This window comes from Lolium perenne, chromosome 1 (genome assembly GCF_019359855.2).
Source record: "Lolium perenne isolate Kyuss_39 chromosome 1, Kyuss_2.0, whole genome shotgun sequence".
In the NCBI taxonomy this organism is placed as follows: Eukaryota; Viridiplantae; Streptophyta; class Magnoliopsida; order Poales; family Poaceae; genus Lolium; species Lolium perenne.
In genome coordinates this window covers 215,197,190-215,218,185 of record NC_067244.2, presented here as the reverse complement: position 1 = coordinate 215,218,185, position 20,996 = coordinate 215,197,190, and the positions used below count along the sequence as shown (strand labels likewise).

Genomic DNA, 20,996 nt, shown 5'->3' with positions numbered 1-20,996 from the left:
TCCAATATCAAGTTGTCATACAACTCTGCCTCCATATATCACCGTATATTATGGTGTTTTCTAAATATTTTCTCAGATCTTCCATAACATATATTTTCTTTTTTATGTAAAGTTATAAATTTATATATAACATTGTCTATTTTGGGGTGTAGGATTCGCTGACTCCTTTCAGCTTCATGTTATTATTTACCATTTTTTTTCTCCTATAATTTGTCAGCAACTATTGTCTATCCACACACATTGGTCAACTAATGGAAAGTTCATCCTATGATTAACAAACTAATTCGCACGAATTATTTAGTGTGTAGTGATAGAGATGGAAATGAGATGCAACGAGCTGAGGCAACCCTGTATTTTGGAGCTATTCAACTTAGAGCCACCATCCCACATCTCGTGCATATGCATTCTTTTTTTTTTTTTTGAGAGAGTGTTCTTCTTTTATTGGTGTTGTAGTGAATAGGTATCTATATTTTTTTTGCGAGTAATAGGTCATTATATTTATGTACATTCGTGCCAGCAATAGAATCATCCCACGAGCCGCGGAGGATATTTGTGTGTATCGGTTTTTTTCTTGGTTTTTATACTACAGTAGCCTATTATCATAATTAATAATTAAACCAGCGCAAGATCATGATATTTGTGAGTTTAACGAGTCTTATCTCTTATGTCTCCATTAGCTCAGCTATCTAAGGGCTATGTTTGCTTGTTCAACACGCATATTCTTTGGTCATCATTTGGCCGTGTATCCAAATGTGATCTTTGTATTGGATTCACAAGTGGTTTTTCCTTCTTCATGCGGAGCAGTATGAGCTTTGGTTGCACTCGACTGATGGCGATCGTATTGGCTATCTTCAACTAGAGTAGTTGGCGCCAATCACTTAGAATTCAAGATAATTATATACTCTTTAGCTTCTTTATTTCATTGGTTAATTCATGTTGCAACTTTATATGACAATTAACTTGTAATATACTTTGATACTATTACTTTATGCTAAAGAAAACCGTGTGTATCACTTTGATGCAGAGGCTGGGGCTACAAAATAAGAAAAAAGGAAATTGGTAGCCTATCTAGATGCCCAAGAGCCAGCTCTCTATATAAACTTCCGTACACACCTTTGTGCTTCAACCAGATCGAAAGAGATCAGGAAAATGGACCAGAAGAGGATCATCGTGCTCGCGGTCGTGGCTTCTCTCTGGGTGCTGAGTGCCATCCTGGGGTTCTCCGCCGAAGGCACAAAGCTCACCGTAAGCTAGCACACGCTGCACACTCACTACCTATTGATGCATCATGTACACGTGTGTGTATTTTGTTGAACTGTATTATAGACATCTTGGATTCTTGTGGGTTCTCGCAGTCTTCGGACGTTCTGTGGTACTATGGGCAGTGCTACTATCCGGCTAAGCCGGCGCGGGGGCTAGGGATCTGCGCGACCATCTTCCTGATAATTGCTCAGATCATCTTCGCGGTCGTCGGCGGCTGCTGCGGATTCTGCCACTCCCGCGCCATCCCCTCCGAGAAGAACCGGATCATCGGCGTCGTGTGCGCCGTCGCCTCATGGTGAGTGTTCCACCTTCTAAGCGCTAGCTAGCTGGAGCAAGCAGGCGTATCGCGGCGCGCGTGACGAACCGCCGCTACTGACCAAAACGTGCGTGCAGGATCGCGGCCGTCATCGCGTTCGCGCTGCTCGCCGCGGGCGCGGCGGCGAACGCCCAGGGTTGGCGGGATGGTCACTCGTACGGGCTGTGCGACGTCCCCAGGGGCGGCATCTTTGCCAGCGGGGCTGTGCTCACGCTCGTCGCCACGGCCCTAGGGATCACCTCCTACCTCATGCTCGGTATCCAGACGGTCGCAGCGACCGCGCCAAATACGGGAGCCGGCGAGCAGGTGCCGGCGGCCGCCGCGCCAAATAAGATAGGAGACGAGCCGCGGCCGGCGGCCGCCGCCGGGATCGCCATGGGGAAGCCACAAGTCCCGCAACAGCCTCGTCCCCAGGATTACGGGCAGGCGCCGCCGCCCAAGTTCACGCAGCAGCCTCGTCCCCAGGGATTCGGACAGGCGCCGCCGCCAAAGTTCATGCAGAAGCCTCGTCCTCCAAAGTACCAGCAGTCCTCAGCTCCTCCCCAGGGTATGTGCGGGAAAGCGCCCAACGGGCAGCTCCCTCCGGCCTCCTCCCACACAACACAACTACACAAGGCTACATAACAACCCTGAAATCTTCATTTTAAAATATTTCTGTAAAAATACACCATCAAAAGATTTATCAATCAGATACAAGAAAACCAAAGAAAGGCCAGTGGCAGCAGCCCACCAAAAGGCTGCTCACGGTATTGGGGGTGTGCTGTGGGGCATGGACAAGACGTCCACCGAGGTCCGCATCTCCTTCTGGTAGCCACTCCAACCTTCCCCAACGTCGAAACGTACAAGACCAAACCTTCCTAGCAACAACAGAACCTAAGAGCAGATGTTGCAAGGTCTCTAGTTCCTGGTTACACAGTGGGCATGCCGCGGGTGAGGAGGCCCCGACGTTGCAGATTGTCCGCCGTGCAACAGCGGTTCCTCGAGACGAGCCACACGAACAACTTGCCACTATAAGGGGCCCTAGAGCGCAAAATATCATTCCTAATGGTGTCTTTCACTGAACTAGCAAAGAAGGCCTCATATGCTGACTTCGATGAGTAACATCTATCTCCAAACCACCTATCATCCCGATCCTGAACAAGAACGACGTTAGCTAGCCTATGTCACAGTAAGAAGAACTCCATGAAGGCGTCCTCCCCCATATCAGGCCCGCAATATCGAAACCATTGTCCGCCTAGGTCGTCCTTGACCGAGCAAGCGTTGGCCCTCCTCTTGGAGACCAACTTGGCCACATTTGGCGGTGATGTCCACAATCCTGGCCCAATTTAGTCATCGATCCTTCTAGAAACGAGCTCGCTCACCATTTCCAAGCACATAACATGTGGTCGAGTCAAAGATGGCAGTGCATAAGCTCGGCATCTGAATGTTAAAATCTGACCACGCCTTAGTCGGGTCCACCTTTTGGAGCCAGGCCCAACGATAGTGAATGGCAAGATATAGGATATGAAGATTAGGGATGCTCAGTCTGTCAAAGCACTTTGGGGAGGCGACCTTATCCCACGCCACTAGGCAATGTCCGCCGTGGAACTCCTACCAGCCTTTCCACATGAAAGCCCTACAGAGCTTCATAAGAGCTTCTAGGACGTTCAGGGGAAGTCAAGAGACATCATGGCGTGAAAAGGAATCGCGCAGAAAGTGGTCTGGACCAACATAGGCCTACCTCCACGGGTGAGGAGCTTCGCGCACCACAGGTGTACCCGACTGACCGCGCTATACACTAATGGCTGCAGCTGAGCAGCCGACACCTTTCTCATACCAAGAGGCAAACCTAAGTATTTGATAGGGAAGGAGGCCACCTCACAGCCGAGGATCATGCGGGCTAACTCCACTTGCTCTGGCAAACATCGAATAGAATGAAGGGAACATTGGCCATATTGGTGCGGAGGCCAGAAGCCACGCCAAAGTCTTCCACAATGGAGGCACATGCTAGTAGGTCCACTTTCATTGGGCGGACGAAGGTTACCACATCGTATGCATACATCAAGGTTAGATGCCGGAATCCACTCGAAGCAAGCTCAGTCAGCAGGTGTTGCGGTCAAAACCCACCGGCGGGCAGCGACGGGCAACACCGTAGAGCCGGGAACAACTTAGGGCTGCGGCTGGCCCTGGTCCCTCCGAGCGACGGCCCGCAAAGCCTCTGGTACACACGTCCGATGCTGATGCAAGGGCGTGCCACCTGACCTATACCTGGTCAGGAAGGTGATGGAGATGCCTCGCTTAGTTTCCTGCATGGCATACACGTAAACATTAAATACGAGCCTCGATCGGCTCTCAGGTTATCCTGTGAATCGGCTCAAGGAGCCGATCCACCCATGATTCGTATGAGGTGCACGAATATATGGTGGTCCTGCTTGATCAAGATGAAGCTAAAACGATCTACGACGATTTAGGGTTTTCACCGCATAATCGGATCATCCTACTCACGATTGGGCCTCGCGGCCACGCACGGTGATCGTAAGCCGATCCTAGATAGGGCCTAAAAACCAACACGAGGTTGATCCCCGGAACATCCTGTCTAGGACTAGCAAACGACACCCTACGTGCCGCTGGATCCTCCAACCCTTTGTAAGGCCTAACTATTGCAGATATTAAACTAATCCTTGTAGAACAAGGAGCAACCGTAACGGATCGGATCTACTAAATAAAGATCAAGCGGGGTGCCGCCCCCACACCTAAGATAGGTGTGAGGGCGGCTAGATATGCAAGGGTTGCACTACGATAGCATATGATACGAAGAACAATGCTAACCCTAACACATCTAAGATAACTACGTTGCTCGCCATCAAAAAGGCTTCAGTACGAGCAACGTTTGAACAACATAAGCCTGTGCTACCTAGATCGCTAGATGCGATCTAGGCAGCATGATGCTTACCGGTAGAAACCCTCAAGATGAAGGAGTTGGCGATGCGCCAGGATTGATTTGTGGTTGAACGTTGGTTGTTGTTTATTCCATAAACCCTAGATACATATTTATAGTCCAGGGGACTTTCTAACTTAGGCGTGCACCTAACCGTGCACGGGTAAAACTCTATCTAAGATACGATCTACTATATTACAGATATATGGGCAATCTAGCCCAACTTTGCATATAAGGCCGATCCATGTATTTCTTCCGTATATAATCTTCAAGCCCATCTTGATCGTGGCCCACCTCTGACTTGGTCAAATTCTGGTGATAACACATGCCCCCCTGGTTTTGGAATTGATAATTCCAAAATCACTCCGTTTTTTCTTCGTCGGGACATGTCATGGCAGAGCAGAACCGTCGCAGCATTCTTCATCATGATGCCCTGTCTTCTCAACTATTCCGCGTGATTTGACCGTTGTCTTTGGGCACCGCCTCCTCGGGAACTGCTGTGGCATTGAATTTCTACTATAGCCCCTTTATTTAACCGCTCTGAGCAGTTTGCCACTTCATCATCTTGCTCTGTTCTGGCCATCGGCACCCAAAAAACCCCCAATCTCCCATAGCCATGTCTTCCTCTTCTTCCTCTTCCACCTCGTCGGTCTTTTCCGACTCCTCCTCCTCCCGCGAGCCGACGCCGGAGTGGGGCTTGTTGGCGGCGCACGACATTCTCGCCCCGACGACGTGGGACAAGGAGGAACACGATTCCTCCATCTGGTCTGAGGATGACAAATCCCTGACCGACGGAGAGGGCGACCTTCAATTCCTCGTCGAAGGGGAAGAGGAGGCGGAGAGCGAGGACGACCGCTTCTCCTGGGACGATTTCACCTCTTCCGAGGAAGAGGCGGAGGAAGACGACGACGACGAAGACTCCCTTGAAGGTTACCCACCAGCGAAGCGCCTCCGCACCTGGTGGGACGACGACAGCGATGACGACGATGAGGAAGATGAGGCTCCCGTAGAAGGCTACGGAAGCTCCGATGAGGAGCCTCTCAGCAGCTGCGCCGGAGGTAGCGACGACGAGGGCAACAATGGCCCCTAGATTAGGGATCAGTAGTAGTAGTTGGCTTTTGCCCTCTTCTCCCCTGAGCAATCGGCTCTTTCTTTGTAAGGAATCCCCCTATTAATGAAGAAAAATCTCTTAATTAATTTCGCTTCCTTGTCAACCTTGCCGATCGTCGAATGGGGCTGCTGAACAGAGAGCCGATAGCAGAACATCGGCTCGTATTGCGATCCGAGGCCAAGCTGTTGCCTAAACACGCAGTCCAACAGGCCTCAATAGGCCTAATTCTCGTCCAAACCATCAGAATGAATTCCTCAGCAACCACTAAGAGACTCGTCTCACACATCATGATTTCTGGTCTGAACCGATTCTGTTAACTTGCTAGTTTGAGCTTATTCCTCTAGAGTCGATATCAGCGTATCGGCTTTGTTATTCTGAAGTCGATGCTCGTGCATCGGCTGTATTTGCATACTGTTATCTCCACACGTTTTCTCAAGTCGATGCCTGCGCATCGGCTGTGATTTTTTTTTTTTACTGGCCGATTTTAAATCGGCCCTCACATCTTACTGCCCGTCATCCCACATGCTTGGGAAATACTTCTTGAGATGTTGACCATTTACAGCTACTGGGAACTTCTCGCCGTCCAACTCTTCCAACATGTATGCATTACCCTTCAAGGCCTGGACAACTTTGTACGGACCGTGCCAATTAGGAGACCATTTGCCATATGCCTTGTCCCTGGTTCCTAACGGCAACACAGCTTCCCATACTAGATCACCAACTTGAAACTCCTTTGGTCTAACCTTTTTATTGTAGGCACGAGCCACCCTGGCTTTGTTCTCCTTAATCTTCTCCAACGACCAAAGCCTAAGCTCTGTTGCGTCCTCAATAGTGTCACTCATCAAGGCTGCATATTCTTCAGCTGTCAGATCATTCTGAAACGTGACACGTCTTGATCCAGCCGTAATTTCCCAAGGTAATACGGCTTCCTGTCCATAGACAAGCTGGTATGGCGAAGTCTTTATAGCTCCATGGCACGACATGCGGTAGGCCCATAATGCTTCTGACAACTTCTCATGCCAATCCCTAGGGTTCTCGTCGATTTTCCTCTTGATCAGCTTGATTAGACTCTGATTGGACGCTTCAGCCTGCCCATTAGCTTGAGCATAGTACGGGGATGATCGGATCAGTTTAATCCCCATGTCATCACAGAACTTCCTGAATTCTTTAGAAACAAAGACCGAACCTCCATCGGTCGTGATAGTTTGGGGAATCCCGAACCTATGAATGACGTGCTCTTTCACAAATTTGATCACATCTTCTGATTTCACCTTTTTCATAGGGACGGCTTCCACCCACTTGGTGAAGTAATCTGTGATAACCAAAATCCATTCATGTTTTTTGCTCGATGCCGGATGGATTTTGCCGATCATATCCATGCCCCACCCCCGAAACGGCCAAGGCTTGATGATAGGGTTCATCGCTGATGCTGGTACCATCTGAATCTTCCCGAACATCTGGCACGCTTGGCACCCCTTGTAATAATTGAAGCAATCTTCAAGCATGGTGGGCCAATAAAACCCTGATCGCCTGATTAACCACTTCATCTTATGAGCCGACTGATGAGTTCCACAGGCGCCTTCGTGCACCTCATGTAAGAGCCGATTAGACTCAGTTGGCCCCAGGCACTTAAGTAGTAACCCTTCCAACGTCCTGTAGAACATATCGTCTCCTATGAGGACATACTTCATGGCTTTGTACCTTATCCGTTTAGGTGCCCCCCGAGCCGAATCTTTTAAATAATTGAAGATTTCGGCTCTCCAATCATCCTGTTCCAGGAATTGTACCTAAACCTCCGACCCGTCAGATATATCTATATAACCTGACGCCATTTGTGCGAGATTGTTGGCCTCGGCATTTTGGGATCTTGGGACCCAATTAAAGTTGATGTACTGAAACTGCGTCATCAACTCACGGCATTCCACCCAATATGGGAAAAGCGATTCACTTTCGCACTTATATTCATCCGTGAGCTGGTTAATTACCAACTTGGAGTCTCCAAAAAGCTCTACTGCTTCTGCTCCGGCTTCCAGTAGCAACTCCATTCCCTTACGTATTGCCTCATATTCTGCTACATTGTTGGTGCAAGGGGTAGATAATCTGATGGAGAAGGAGTATTCTGCCCCCCGAGGCGACACGAGTAGAATGCCGATGCCACAACCATCGTCACAAATCGATCCATCGAAGAACATAGCCCATGCACGTATAGATAGTGCTGCTATATTGGTACTGATCCGTTCAGCGATAAGATCGGCCAATGCTTGTCCCTTGACTGCTTTCGCAGGCTGATACCGGAGATCGAACTCTGACAACGCAAACATCCACTTACCAAGTCGGCCTTTCAAAACAGGGGCCGACAACATGTGCTTGACAACATCTGACTTGCATATGACGATGATCTCTGCCGTCAAAAGGATGTGATGAAGCTTGGTGCAGGTAAAGAACAGGCAGAGGCAAAGTTTCTCGACCTCAGGATATCTTGTCTCCGCGTCCAGCATCCTTCTGCTGAGGTAGAAAACGACCTTTTCAACGCCCTCGTAGAGTTGCACCACCACCGAAGCGATGGATGTGTCAGCTACTGACAAGTAGATGTAGAACGGCCTGTCTTGCTGGGGCGGAACTAGCACAGGCGGCGTCGTCAGATACCGCTTAATCTCATCAAACGCCTGTTGCTGTTCTGCCCCCCAGTGAAACTCGTCATCAGATTTAGTCTTCACCAGCGCAATGAACGGCTCGATTCGCCCTGACAGATTAGAGATGAATCGTCGGATAAAATTGATCTTGCCGATGAGACGTTGGAGCTCCTTCTTCGTGGTTGGCGGCTGCATGGTACGCACCGCCTCCTGACTTTTCAGGCCGATCTCAATTCCCCGTTCATGAACCAGAAAACCTAGGAATTGACCAGCCGTCACGCCAAAAGCACACTTCTTCGGATTCATTCTCAGTCCGAATTTCCGAGTTCGGTCTAGGACGCGCCGTAAATCATCCAAGTGTCCCCCCATGGAGACAGATTTGACTACCACGTCGTCGATATAGATCTCCACCAACTTACCGATCAGATCATGAAATATATAATTCATGGCTCGTTGGTACGTTGCACCAGCATTCTTCAACCCAAAGGTCATGACCACATATTCAAACAAACCTACTGCTCCTGGTACTCTGAATGCGGTCTTGTGTATATCTTCTGGAGCCACGAAGATCTGGTTATAGCCGGCGTTGCCATCCATGAAGCTCAACACCTTGTGGCCAGCAGCGGCATTTATCAACGTCTCTGCCACCGGCATCGGATATTCGTCCTTTGGAGTGGCTCTATTGAGATCTCTGAAATCGATGGCCACACGCCATCGGCCGTCCTTCTTCTCTACAGGAACGATACTGGAGATCCACTCAGCATACCTGCATGGCCTGATGAACCCGGCGGCCAACATCTTCTCGATCTCTTTCTTGACTTCTTCCAGGATTTCGGCCCTCATCTGACGTGCTCGTTGTTGGAACGGCCGAAATCCTTTCTTAAGGGGGAGCCGGTGTTCAATGATGCTCCTGTCCAACCCAGGCATCTCCGTGTAATCCCATGCAAAGCAATCTGGGTATTTCTTCAACAGAGCTATCATCTGTCCCCTGAGCTGTGGATCCAACTTCTTGCTGATAAAAGTCGGTCGCGGCTTATCCCCAGGACCAATGTCGACTTCCTCTACCTCATCAGCCGATGTAAACCCATACCCTAGCTTTCCGTCACCTGTGAGGTCGACGCCACATACTGGGAGAGCAGGTGGTATGGATAATACAGGCCGATCGCTAGAATCGGCTTCCATCTTGATCATCACCAGGATCTTTTGGCAGTGTCGGGGCCGATCGCGTGGAGCAGCTTCTTCCTTATCTTCGCTATGAGAGCAGCTGCCCTCGTCTCCACCCTCATCAGGGAGGTGCCCCAGTTCTACCATGTTGATGTTGAACGAGTATCTTGGCTGGCACCTCCCGGGGTAAGTGTCTTCAACCGTGTCAGCGGCGCATGACGGTGGATTAGGCACTTCTGGTGCCGCCAATGCGAATGACGACGGTGGACGGGGCTGAAGTGGCACTTCTCCTTGGTAGGTCCTGAGAGCTGGTCCTAATAGAAAGTGCTGATGCTTCATTACCTCCTGGATCATCCGAAAAGCAACATGCTCCAAAGTATTCACCAGGCTCTCAGAATGGCGATGCAGCGAGTGAGTCACCATGCAGCTAATCTCCTGGCGCAGGGACCTGGTACGTTCTTCTGACGGGACGGATAGGTCCACTCCATCGAGCGCGCCTTCCGGTGAGAACCCTTTCCACCGGATGCCATGTGAACGGGTTCTGTGAAAAGAGCCGATGAGGTCGGCTTCGAGGATGGCTTTGACCTCGTCATACTTCTTCTTGAGCTCGTCGGTCAGATCCTCGTACGTGACTGGAGTGCCGTCCGCCATCTCAGATGTAGATGGCGAGGTGGTTGATGTCGAAGCTTGTCCCACCGGGCGTGCCAGAATGTGTTGCGGTCAAAACCCACCGGCGGGCAGCGACGGGCAACACCGTAGAGCCGGGAACAACTTAGGGCTGCGGCTGGCCCTGGTCCCTCCGAGCGACGGCCCGCAAAGCCTCTGGTACACACGTCCGATGCTGATGCAAGGGCGTGCCACCTGACCTATACCTGGTCAGGAAGGTGATGGAGATGCCTCGCTTAGTTTCCTGCATGGCATACACGTAAACATTAAATACGAGCCTCGATCGGCTCTCAGGTTATCCTGTGAATCGGCTCAAGGAGCCGATCCACCCATGATTCGTACGAGGTGCACGAATATATGGTGGTCCTGCTTGATCAAGATGAAGCTAAAACGATCTACGACGATTTAGGGTTTTCACCGCATAATCGGATCATCCTACTCACGATTGGGCCTCGCGGCCACGCACGGTGATCGTAAGCCGATCCTAGATAGGGCCTAAAAACCAACACGAGGTTGATCCCCGGAACATCCTGTCTAGGACTAGCAAACGACACCCTACGTGCCGCTGGATCCTCCAACCCTTTGTAAGGCCTAACTATTGCAGATATTAAACTAATCCTTGTAGAACAAGGAGCAACCGTAACGGATCGGATCTACTAAATAAAGATCAAGCGGGTGCCCCCACACCTAAGATAGGTGTGAGGGCGGCTAGATATGCAAGGGTTGCACTACGATAGCATATGATACGAAGAACAATGCTAACCCTAACACATCTAAGATAACTACGTTGCTCGCCATCAAAAAGGCTTCAGTACGAGCAACGTTTGAACAACATAAGCCTGTGCTACCTAGATCGCTAGATGCGATCTAGGCAGCATGATGCTTACCGGTAGAAACCCTCAAGATGAAGGAGTTGGCGATGCGCCAGGATTGATTTGTGGTTGAACGTTGGTTGTTGTTTATTCCATAAACCCTAGATACATATTTATAGTCCAGGGGACTTTCTAACTTAGGCGTGCACCTAACCGTGCACGGGTAAAACTCTATCTAAGATACGATCTACTATATTACAGATATATGGGCAATCTAGCCCAACTTTGCATATAAGGCCGATCCACGTATTTCTTCCGTATATAATCTTCAAGCCCATCTTGATCGTGGCCCACCTCTGACTTGGTCAAATTCTGGTGATAACAGCAGGCTGTCTGCCTCCACTCACTCAAACATCAGGTGAAGGACATCCATAACCGTGTCGAACAGAAGGGGCCAGAGCAGAACCCCCTAGTGCACCACACGCCGGTCAAAGATTAGACCTCCAGCAATGTCGTTAACCACGACGCGTGTAGATGTGGTTCCAAAAAGCCCACATATCATGGTGACCCACATGTGGCCAAATCCCAGCATGGCCAACACTTCTAGGAGAAAGGCCCAATTCCATTATGTCAAAAGCTTATGTGATATGAAGCTTGAGTAGGATGGCATCCCTCTTCAGCGCGTGAAGCTTCCGCGCCGTAAGTTGCACCAGCTGGAAGTTGTCATGGAGACATCGTCTACGTATGCACATGCTCTGTTGGGGGCCCACGATCTCCACCATATGAGGGGTAAGGTGAGATGAGAGTACTTTAGCCACGAGCTTCGCCACACTATGAATGAGACTTATGGGACGGAAATCCTTGAGCAGGAGGGAAACCAGGGCCTGGTTAGCAGCATGCAACCCTCTGCAATGACCACCCCACAGAGACTAAAATGACTCCATAACATCATGCTTGATCATGTGCCAACAAGCCACGTAGAACCTACCAGAGAAGCCATCTGACCCCGGCACTTTGTCAAGCTCCCGAGAGCGGATAACGCCGAGACCTCTTTCCTCAGAGAATGGCACCTCAAGGTATGAGAGGTCATGCGTTAGAACCTCCAGGTAGTCCAGATCGAGAGAGAACCCATGGTCTGGTTACGTGCCCAAAAGCTCACCTTAAAAGGCGTCCACTGCTCCGGCCTTCGCATTTTGGTCAGTGACAAGCACGCCATTCACTTTGAGGTTCGCAATGAAGTTCTTCCGATACATGTGATTAGCGTGAAGCTGGAAGAAATTGCTTTAACCATCCTCCTCCGCCAGCCACATGATCCTCGACCACTGCTTAAATGAGGCAAGGCCCAGGAGCTTCCGTTTGAAGAGCTTTCAGAAGCTCCTTTCTTCCGGCGAGAGCGCCCTCGACTCTGTAGCCACATCTAGGCGAAGGATGAGCTCATTGGCCAACATGATATGCTTCTTGTTAATGTTGATGAAGCGATCATTCCATCGTGTTAGGGCCTTGGAGGTGGCGACCAGCTTATCGGACATGCACTTTAAATAGTTAGCAATGGTTGGCCCTGCCACCCAAGCGCTCTCCACAACCTCCAAGAAACCCTCCACCTTGGGCTAGAAAGCCTCAAAGAGCAAGCATCGCCCCAACTTCAGCTTTGTCGCCAAGCTGAGAAGCAATGTGCTATGATCTGATATGGAGGATCCCATAGCCGTTAAGAAAGAGGAAAAGAACTCCACCTCACAGTCTACCGCATCACCCGCTCCCGCTCATTAGATGATGTGTATCGGCTCCCATTAAGTAGAACTCCTTGAGGTCCAACTCCGTGACAAGACAACAAAACTTTCCATCATGTTCCCGTTTAGCTTGGCATTGTTCTTATACGGGGGATCGAAAGAAGGTTAAAATCGCTAGCCATGGCCATAGGTCATGGGTGCAAGTCCCTGATATCCTTGAGCTCTTGAAGAAAGAGGCATTTTGTTGGCATCAATCTGTGGGTCATAAATGCCAGTGAGCCACCACCTAGTGGACCCTACTTCGCCAACCCTCGTCGTGATAGCGTTGCCAAAATAGTGCGGTATGGAGAGGGACGCCACATTAGATTTCCACGCAAGAAGAATAACCCTCGAGTGACATTGGCGGCGAGGAAGAAGAAACTTAATTTTGAACTCCCTGCCGAGTCATCGGTCCAATGGCACGGGAAAGCACCTGCAACTTTGTTTCCTGGAAAGCACCATACTCGCACCCAGGAGACAAACCACTTAGTATCACACCGTGCCCAAAAGTTTAGGCCACGGATATTCCACACTAAAATCGATAAAAACATGTATGACATGGCTAGCTAGTACAGAGAACTGGAGTGAACAAACCAGCGTCTCCTCGAAGTAGCGCAAGTACGCCAATAGTGCATCCCCACTGACCTCACCCCCCCCCCCCCCCCCCCGAATGATTTCCAACTGAATCATCAAGGTTTTCTGTTGCTGCTTGATTGAGGTTCCTAGCGTGAAGTGATCGATGACATGAGAACTACGTCGAACCACAAAAAGGAGGGTTTATTCTTCCTCGGCTTCCTAGGCACGGGCCGAGGGAGTAGGACATCATTCCTCAGCTTGTATCACTCGTGGTTGCGGGCATCGATAAAGGAGTGGCTACCATCTGGCAATGGTCTTCATGCTCCATGATCTTACCTTCCTCCACTTTAGGAAACGGGGTCTTAGGAGGAGTGTTGGCCACATAAAGGTCCAATGTAAACCAGGACCAGGAGGCTGACATAACCTAGGGCCCTGGTCTTGGACCAAAGAAGAGTTTGCACGGCAGGAGTTAGATCGACGAGCCACTTGCGAGTCTTTGTCTTGCAGCATGGTCGAGACAGAGCACGGATCGGAACTCCCCATCTCTCCAGCGCGCTCCATCCACCGGCCACCATGCAGTTGTACCCACCAACTTTTCCATGATTTCAATTCGGGCTCCAGTCTTTTCGCCACCTTCCAGAGCAGACCCGAAGATGGGACAAGGGCCCACGACCACATCATGCACAAGGGGTCCAGGGCTGCACCTCCCCTCCACTGGTGATTTGGTGGCGCCAAGCCGGAGACAGGTGGGCCACGGGAATTGGAGGAATGCATTTTGTGTGTTCCCTTGGCGAAGGACCGGTTCCCCGATCATCGTTGACCCTACCTCCGTTGTTGTTGCTACCAAAACCATTTTTAGGGACGCTGGCGCAAGAGATGTGCTCAGCCGAGATGACAGGGCCAGCCGTATCTTCCACCCGCACCAAGTGAACCACCTCCTCAAAATCCAGCAGCGCCACCTTGTTCGGGAGTAGGAGGCCATCATCTTCCTCCTCAAAAAGGAGCATATCGGGATTGGATCATCTTTTAGGCAGTGATTTTAAAGCTACCCATGTTGGCTCTACTAGATGTATTAGTGCCTAGCCGCTCCACCCATGGAGATGAACCAAGAATTGACTTGGCTCCGTCGAAGCTCCCCGCCACCGGTGGCACTCCGACCACCTCCAGGTGCACATCGAAGAGAAACATGTGTCTAGTCATCTGGAGCTGTTGGTTCCAGATACCAAACCTGAGAAAGATATCGTGGCCATCGAGCGGCTTGGCTATAAGAAAAGTGTCCTAGTTGGCCCTTGTGTCAAAGACAAGAAGGAAATCTGCTGGCCAGAGCAGGTCGACGAAAAAATGCCTCTCCAATGCCAGGAATTGTTCCAGAATGGCGTCGGAGGCCTGAGCGGTGCCCTCCGACCTTCTCGTCCTGGAGATGTAAGCCACTAGACTCCAACTAAGGGCCCTTTATATCTCATCCACATGTGTTGTCCGTTAATGATGAATCTTTCCCGTGTCGTGTGTGCCATGTCGTACGCTGCCGTGACCCCTTCCTCTGTCCTCCTTGCACCCTAGCCGGGTGACCTACCGCCAACGTAGCTCCTTGTCGCACCGTAGACCATGTTCATACAAGGGGTAACCACGCGTCACCCGTTCTTGTCGGAGTGGCAGTGTTGCGTGCAACTTCCGCACCCGACGTAGTCCATGTTGATATGACATTTCTATGAAAACCTTGCTAACATCATGGAGGAGGGGCCACTGACGCATCCACCTCCTTTGGACCCAACCGTTGCCGTGCAACACCCTGTGAAGCGTGGGCGTGAAAGGCCCAGCCCATGGAGCGGAGGGCGCTAATACCGTGAGCGGCGGAGGTGGTGGCGCACAAAACACCACCACTGCATCAACTTGAGGGCCAACCGTCGGACACTGGCGGGTGATATGGTGCTCACTCTTGCAGTTGAGGCACCTCCTCCCTTCGCAGACGCCGACCACATGGCCCGGCTCCACGTAGTTAAAACAGAGCCCCGCGAGGCCGGCCGGCACACCCACCAAAACCAAGAGAGACAGGATGGGCGTGCTTGGGTAGCGGCCCCCGATGACCTCTGTATCCATGTTGTGCGTCTCCAGGCTGAAACACGCCGAATCCGGCTGCACCACCACCGAGGTCAACTGTCAAGCAAGTGGTCTGCATGCCACCACCGCCTTGCAGAACCTCCAGGGACATTGCTCACGGTGGGCTTGGTAACATGTCCCAGACCACATTGGAGTAGGAGCGACCCAAGGAGCCTCTAGCGAGGTCAGCTCCTCCTCCTCCTCCTCAACAATGTCTGGACAACATCTAGATCTGGGAGCACTACCCTCCGACTGACATGGTGCCACAGAGGGGAAAGGGGGATGGGAGGGCATACAAGGTCGCCGAATCTAGAGGGGACGCCAGCGGAGAGGTAGACCACCGCCACTGGGGTGGCGAATAGTGGGAGCGCAGAGGAGCGCCCGGCGCCTCCCACTCACGTTGTCTCGCTCCCTTAGTATTTTATTGCCCCTCATTTTAAAATATCATTTTTGCAATTCAAGGCTTTTCTTGTTCTTGCTTATTCTACCTCTCTTCAATCCCATGACTCGGCTAAACAATTTCCACCCTCATCCATCTTCGTTTTCATGTGATACAGTTACACCAATGAGCAGGCCATGACCCCTACCATGGATGATCTTTTCACCTGTAGCATGTACCGCTTGTCTTTCGAATGGCAAATCCTCCTAATCGTGTTGATATGTTGGCGAGCCTCGCCGGTGACACAAGTGTTGATTCCATAGCAACACTCCCACGTTCTACCTAAAACCTAGGCAGACTTTGTGTTCCTTCTGAACGTTGGAGGAAATTCTCTTTTTTGTTAGAAGTGGAAACTCTCTATTGAACCACATCATGTTAGCCCAATTAGCATTTCCTTTTCTGGTGGAGGGTTTTGGATGGCTAGTGTAAAGTGCATTAATTGGATCAGTTAGCAATGGATGTATGCAGGGAAGAGAAACAGAGGCATTGGGTTTAGCGACTACGCTGCCTGTAACCAGGTCGTTTTAGCTAAATATGCCTAGAAGATTGTCATGAACCCAAACTTTCTTTGCTCCCGAGACGTCCTACGTGCGACGTACTTCAAGGATGGGAATTTTGTGGAGGCAAAGTGTCCTAAGAGGGCGTCCTCCACATTGAGAGCATACTGCACGGGAGAGACTTGCTGAATGAGGGCTTGGGGTGGAGGATCGTTCATGGCCAGAGCCTGAAGGATTGGGAGGATAATTGGATTTCGCGAACTTCTGCAAAAAAAACCACTTGATCATCGACTTGATAAGAATGTGGTGAAGGTTAGTGAGTTTCTCCTGTCGGATGGACACGTAGATGGGATGAGGATAAGTTGAGAGAAACTCAATTTCATGTGGATGCGTAAGACATTCTAAAGATACCCGTAGGTCCTGCTAGAACCAGTGACTATCTTGCATGGAATTACACCAAAAAGAGGCTATTTAGTGTTAAAATGGCATACCACCCAAGTCTCAGTTGAAGCTTTCTTAGGTAGGCAGACTGGGTCCCTCCAATTGCTGTGATGAAATAGAGGTTGGCTAGCCCTTTGGACAGCCGATGTACCTAGCAAGGTGAAAGTGCACTATTGGTGATTGCTAAAAAAAATGGTGTAGCTGTTGGAGCCGAGCTCGGGCGTCAGAAGATAAAGGAGGGGTTTGTTGTGTGGCTTGTAACCGTGAAGAGTCTCTGAAACAGAAGTTTTGGGACTGTCCACATGCGATAAAAGCACGGGAATTGCTCTTGGATCTCTCGGGTTTGAAGCTGCAATCCACCTGGCTATAATCCATGGACATCGAGCCCTAAAGGGCTAGTTGTTGGACTTGATGGATAGTTTGGGTGAGCAAGAACTGGTAGTTAACATGATGGCGGTCTATCATCTCTGGCTAGCAAGAAATGATGTGCGAGACACTGCATCCATTGAGGTTCCGCAACGCACGATCCGACGAACAATGTTTCTGTTGGAAGAATGGAGAGCGTCTAGGACTATACCGACATCTCCCTCGACTAGCAAGCATGGACACTGGTCCATACCTGAGGTGGATTGCAACACAGCTAACGTTGATAGTGATTTTCCTTGCAACTCGACTTTTCGAGGTGGTGGTGTGGTCATAAGGGATCGCCCTGGCAGCTTTGCGGCAGGGGCATGTCATTTTTTCCCTTAAGTGGTCGATACGGAAAGGGCGGAGCTTTTAGCCTGTCAGCGAGCTGTTCAACTTGCAGAGGAGGCAGGTGTTTCAAAACTGGTTCTAGAGACGGATTGCCTTGGAGCTGTGGCAATGCTTTGGGGCATGAATTTGGATCGATCGGTCCATGGGCCGATGATCGAAGACATCAAGAACCTCTTGTAGTGTTTTGTTGATCACCAGGTCAACCACGTACGCTCATGTAATAAGGTGGCACATCATTTAGCAAGGTATGGCTTCGGCAATAATATAAGTAAAACTAGGTTTGGCGTCCCCCAGGTTACATTGTAGACTCAATGTAACCTCTCTGGCTTCTGACTTGGCCAATGATTAATAAATTCGCAACATTTTGATCTTAGAGAAAAAAAAAAGCATTCCCTTTTCTTCTTGAGCCCAATCTAGTAAAACTCCACCTATCAAATCAATGCCTCGCCCAACAAATGTAGAACATTTGACTAAGTTCAATGCAACACCAGACAATCATGTTTCCACTTTGTACCTAAACCTGAATTCCACTTCATCTTTTAGTTCAAGTTTCAGAATTAATTACATTTTGTTCCTAGCTTGCATTTTGTGAGCTGCACTTTATTTATGTTTGGATCTTTTTCCAAGTAGGACAAGGTAACGTGGAACACGCGTATGAAGTGGAGTTGCAAGTTGAGGTCGATCCTCATCTAGAAGAACAGAACGGGTGCGGGACAGCAGGCAAGTCACATTTCATTGTCCCTGCTGATCCTGCATGGCACATATGATAAATATTTCTACTTTTCTTGCATTTTTGCATGACATGCAATGAAACTTGTTAATGCATACCACAAATAAGCCTGATTGTTGCTTCTGTTGGCCATGTTTACCTTCAAATCCTAGAAATAATATCACCGGGAGGAGGCTGCAATAATGAGGACTATATTACAAGGAATGTTGGTAATCCTAGATCAAATCTTATAGCATAAAGTTTTGAAAAATAATTGTCGTTAGTTGGGTTAGCGACAGAGATTACGAGGCTTCATGTACTAACCGTGCAGCCATGCATACCCCAATCCGTAGAGTAAGTGAGTAACCAAGTAAGGATAATGTAATGGATTGCCTTACTCGTGGCAACATCGGGGTAAGACTACATGCCAAGTGAAAAACACAGACCATTAATTTGACTCGTCAAACCTAGCTTAGTAGTTCTATGCCTCTATCCAATGGACAACTATAGAGTTGCATGTCTTTTCTTTTCTCTTGGAGGCCTGTAGAAACAATTAAGCGAGCCTCGTCTTGAGGAGTCACAACAAGAATACCTCAAATCGCCAAGTTAACACTCTTGGCTCATGAGAGGCGAGTGACTCTGAGTTGTTGGGTAGGCATTTCAAACTATAGAGAAGATGAAATTTAATTATTGTTCCAACTCTGTCAACACACCAATTGGTGTGTTATAACGCAGTGACAAAAGGAGGCGTGAATATCTTGTGGGTAAAGCTGCGCAAATTTGCAGAGTCATGACAAATATATAGTATTCAAACACGTCATGCTTCCTGCTAATGAATTTGTGTTTTAAGGGTGATTCCTAATGCAAGGCATGAGTTGATTTTGATAAAGAAAATTATAAAACTTTTTATCCAAAAAAAGTCTGAACAAACAATTTTACTAATAAGTTGTAGATTAGGATTTTGCATCCACCATGTATTAGAAAATCCTATAGCCCTTCTTTGATATCAAAACATGTAATTATTATAGTCATCTCCCAATTTTGCTTGATGAGTACGCCGTGTTCTCATGTTCTCATTACTGCACCAACCCTCTCAGATTTACCCGAAGGAGGAGCACAAACTTCTGGCGGGGAGCACTACATCTCAGATTTACCCGAAGGAGAAGCACAATCCTATGGCGGGTACTTCGATGACGCTGACTTCAAGATCTAGGTCCCATTTGCGCTCGAGGATGCATGTGACACATAGTCTCTTTTGGTTGTAATTCAAACTTTGCACTTAGACTCCCTACCCTTGTAAAATATTTTTCACAGTTCTGTTATAAAGTTTGTAGCTTGTACGCTTTGTTGGCAATGAAATCACTTTGTGTTTGCACTTGAGGAATTTCTGGAATTGCGAGCATTTCATTACAGCTCCAAAAACCGGGGTGTGACAATTTTCAGATAGTGTTTGCATCTCTCTACGACTACCTACAGATGCAGTGTATACTTTTCTATTTTTTTGCCCGAAGGATCCGGATCTTCTGTTTTTCAGATAGTGTTTTGTAGTATTGCCCATACCACTTTTAGGTGTGCCACTAGTGTATTTTTGCCTGTAAGCTAGTTCTTACTAGTGATGAGGAGGGATGGAATCGGGCAAAGAAGATGATTGCATGGAGGAGGAGGGAGAGGGAGGACGCGGTCCAGGGGATAGGAGGTTCGTGGAGTGTCGTACCTACGCCATCGCAAGTCGATGAGTTCCAACACGCGCACTACAGGAATGTCACCGTGTGCCGACGGCCGCGCGCCCTCGGCATAGCCTGGAGAGGCCATCGGCGTACGCTACGCCGAGGGTTGCCATCGGCGTAGCCCCTCGGGCAAGATCTGCCTCGGCAGAGCCCACGTGGCCGTCGGCGTAGTGGCGGGTGCACGTGTATTGTCGGCGTGCTCCCAAGCAAGGAGCTCGCTCGATTCTATTAGTTGGATGTAAAGCTGTACACGAGAAGGCAATTTCAGGAGATACCGAGCCTACGGGAGGGGGGATTTTCGTATTGCGGGAGGTAGGTGGAAACACGTCGGGGAGTGATGACAACGCTCTCGTGCATTGTTTTCCTTTTTGGAGGCATCGCCATGGCGCCCTACACCTCTCACCATAGACTCCGGGTGAAAAAATTGGTTTTCTTGTCAGATGGAATGGCAGCAACACTTTGTGTCATCTCCTTCTCGGAGGCACCCTTTTCAGAGTGTGTAGTCCTTTCAGCAGGGCATGGGCCCTCTTCGGTGATAGACATATGACCACTGGACATTGCTCGGCCTTTGTTGGAGTAGACATCGCCCTTTCTGCCTGTTTGTTACCGCCCATGTTTTGGCTCTCCTTTGCTCCTCCCATGTTCAGCGAGCGCTCCAGTGGTCGAATTCTTTGGCCCTCTCAAGTTGCACTTTATTGCCATTTCTCTTGGTTTGCTTGTTCTCGTAGATTTTATAAGTTGTTCTCCTGAACACATTGTATCAATCGGCCGTTTGTGGATTTATTAATTTAAATAGCATAGCGTAAGGGCCTAACTTAAAATTGCTAGCAACGGGAGTCTAAACATGATTTTGCTTTTTTTTGTTCTGTTTTATGATATGATAAGCTTGTTGCTCCGTGAAAGTTAAGTAAGCGAAAAAAAACTACTTCCAAATTTGCAAAAATACAAAAGCTCCTTGCAAAGTACAAAAAATAACAAGTTGCAAATGTGTCGCTACAGACCCAGAGCCAAACAAATCGGAATGCAAGTATCTGCTGACCACTGTCCTGGTATCGTTTCCACAGAAGAACAGCGGAGTTTGCCGGCGGAACGAGGATATAGCGCGT

General features: G+C 49.3%; 1 protein-coding gene across 1 annotated transcript; it reads left to right on the top strand.

Moving 5' to 3' along the window:
- The first annotated feature begins 1,075 nt into the window (after positions 1 to 1,075).
- Positions 1,076 to 19,538, top strand: LOC127323730 (uncharacterized). The gene is made up of 5 exons (XM_051351854.2): positions 1,076 to 1,245; positions 1,356 to 1,558; positions 1,657 to 2,126; positions 18,085 to 18,174; positions 19,261 to 19,538. The coding sequence occupies exons 1-5, from the start codon at positions 1,150 to 1,152 to the stop codon at positions 19,374 to 19,376; spliced, it is 975 nt and encodes a 324-aa protein (XP_051207814.1). The 5' UTR covers positions 1,076 to 1,149; the 3' UTR covers positions 19,377 to 19,538.
- The last annotated feature ends 1,458 nt before the right edge of the window (positions 19,539 to 20,996 follow it).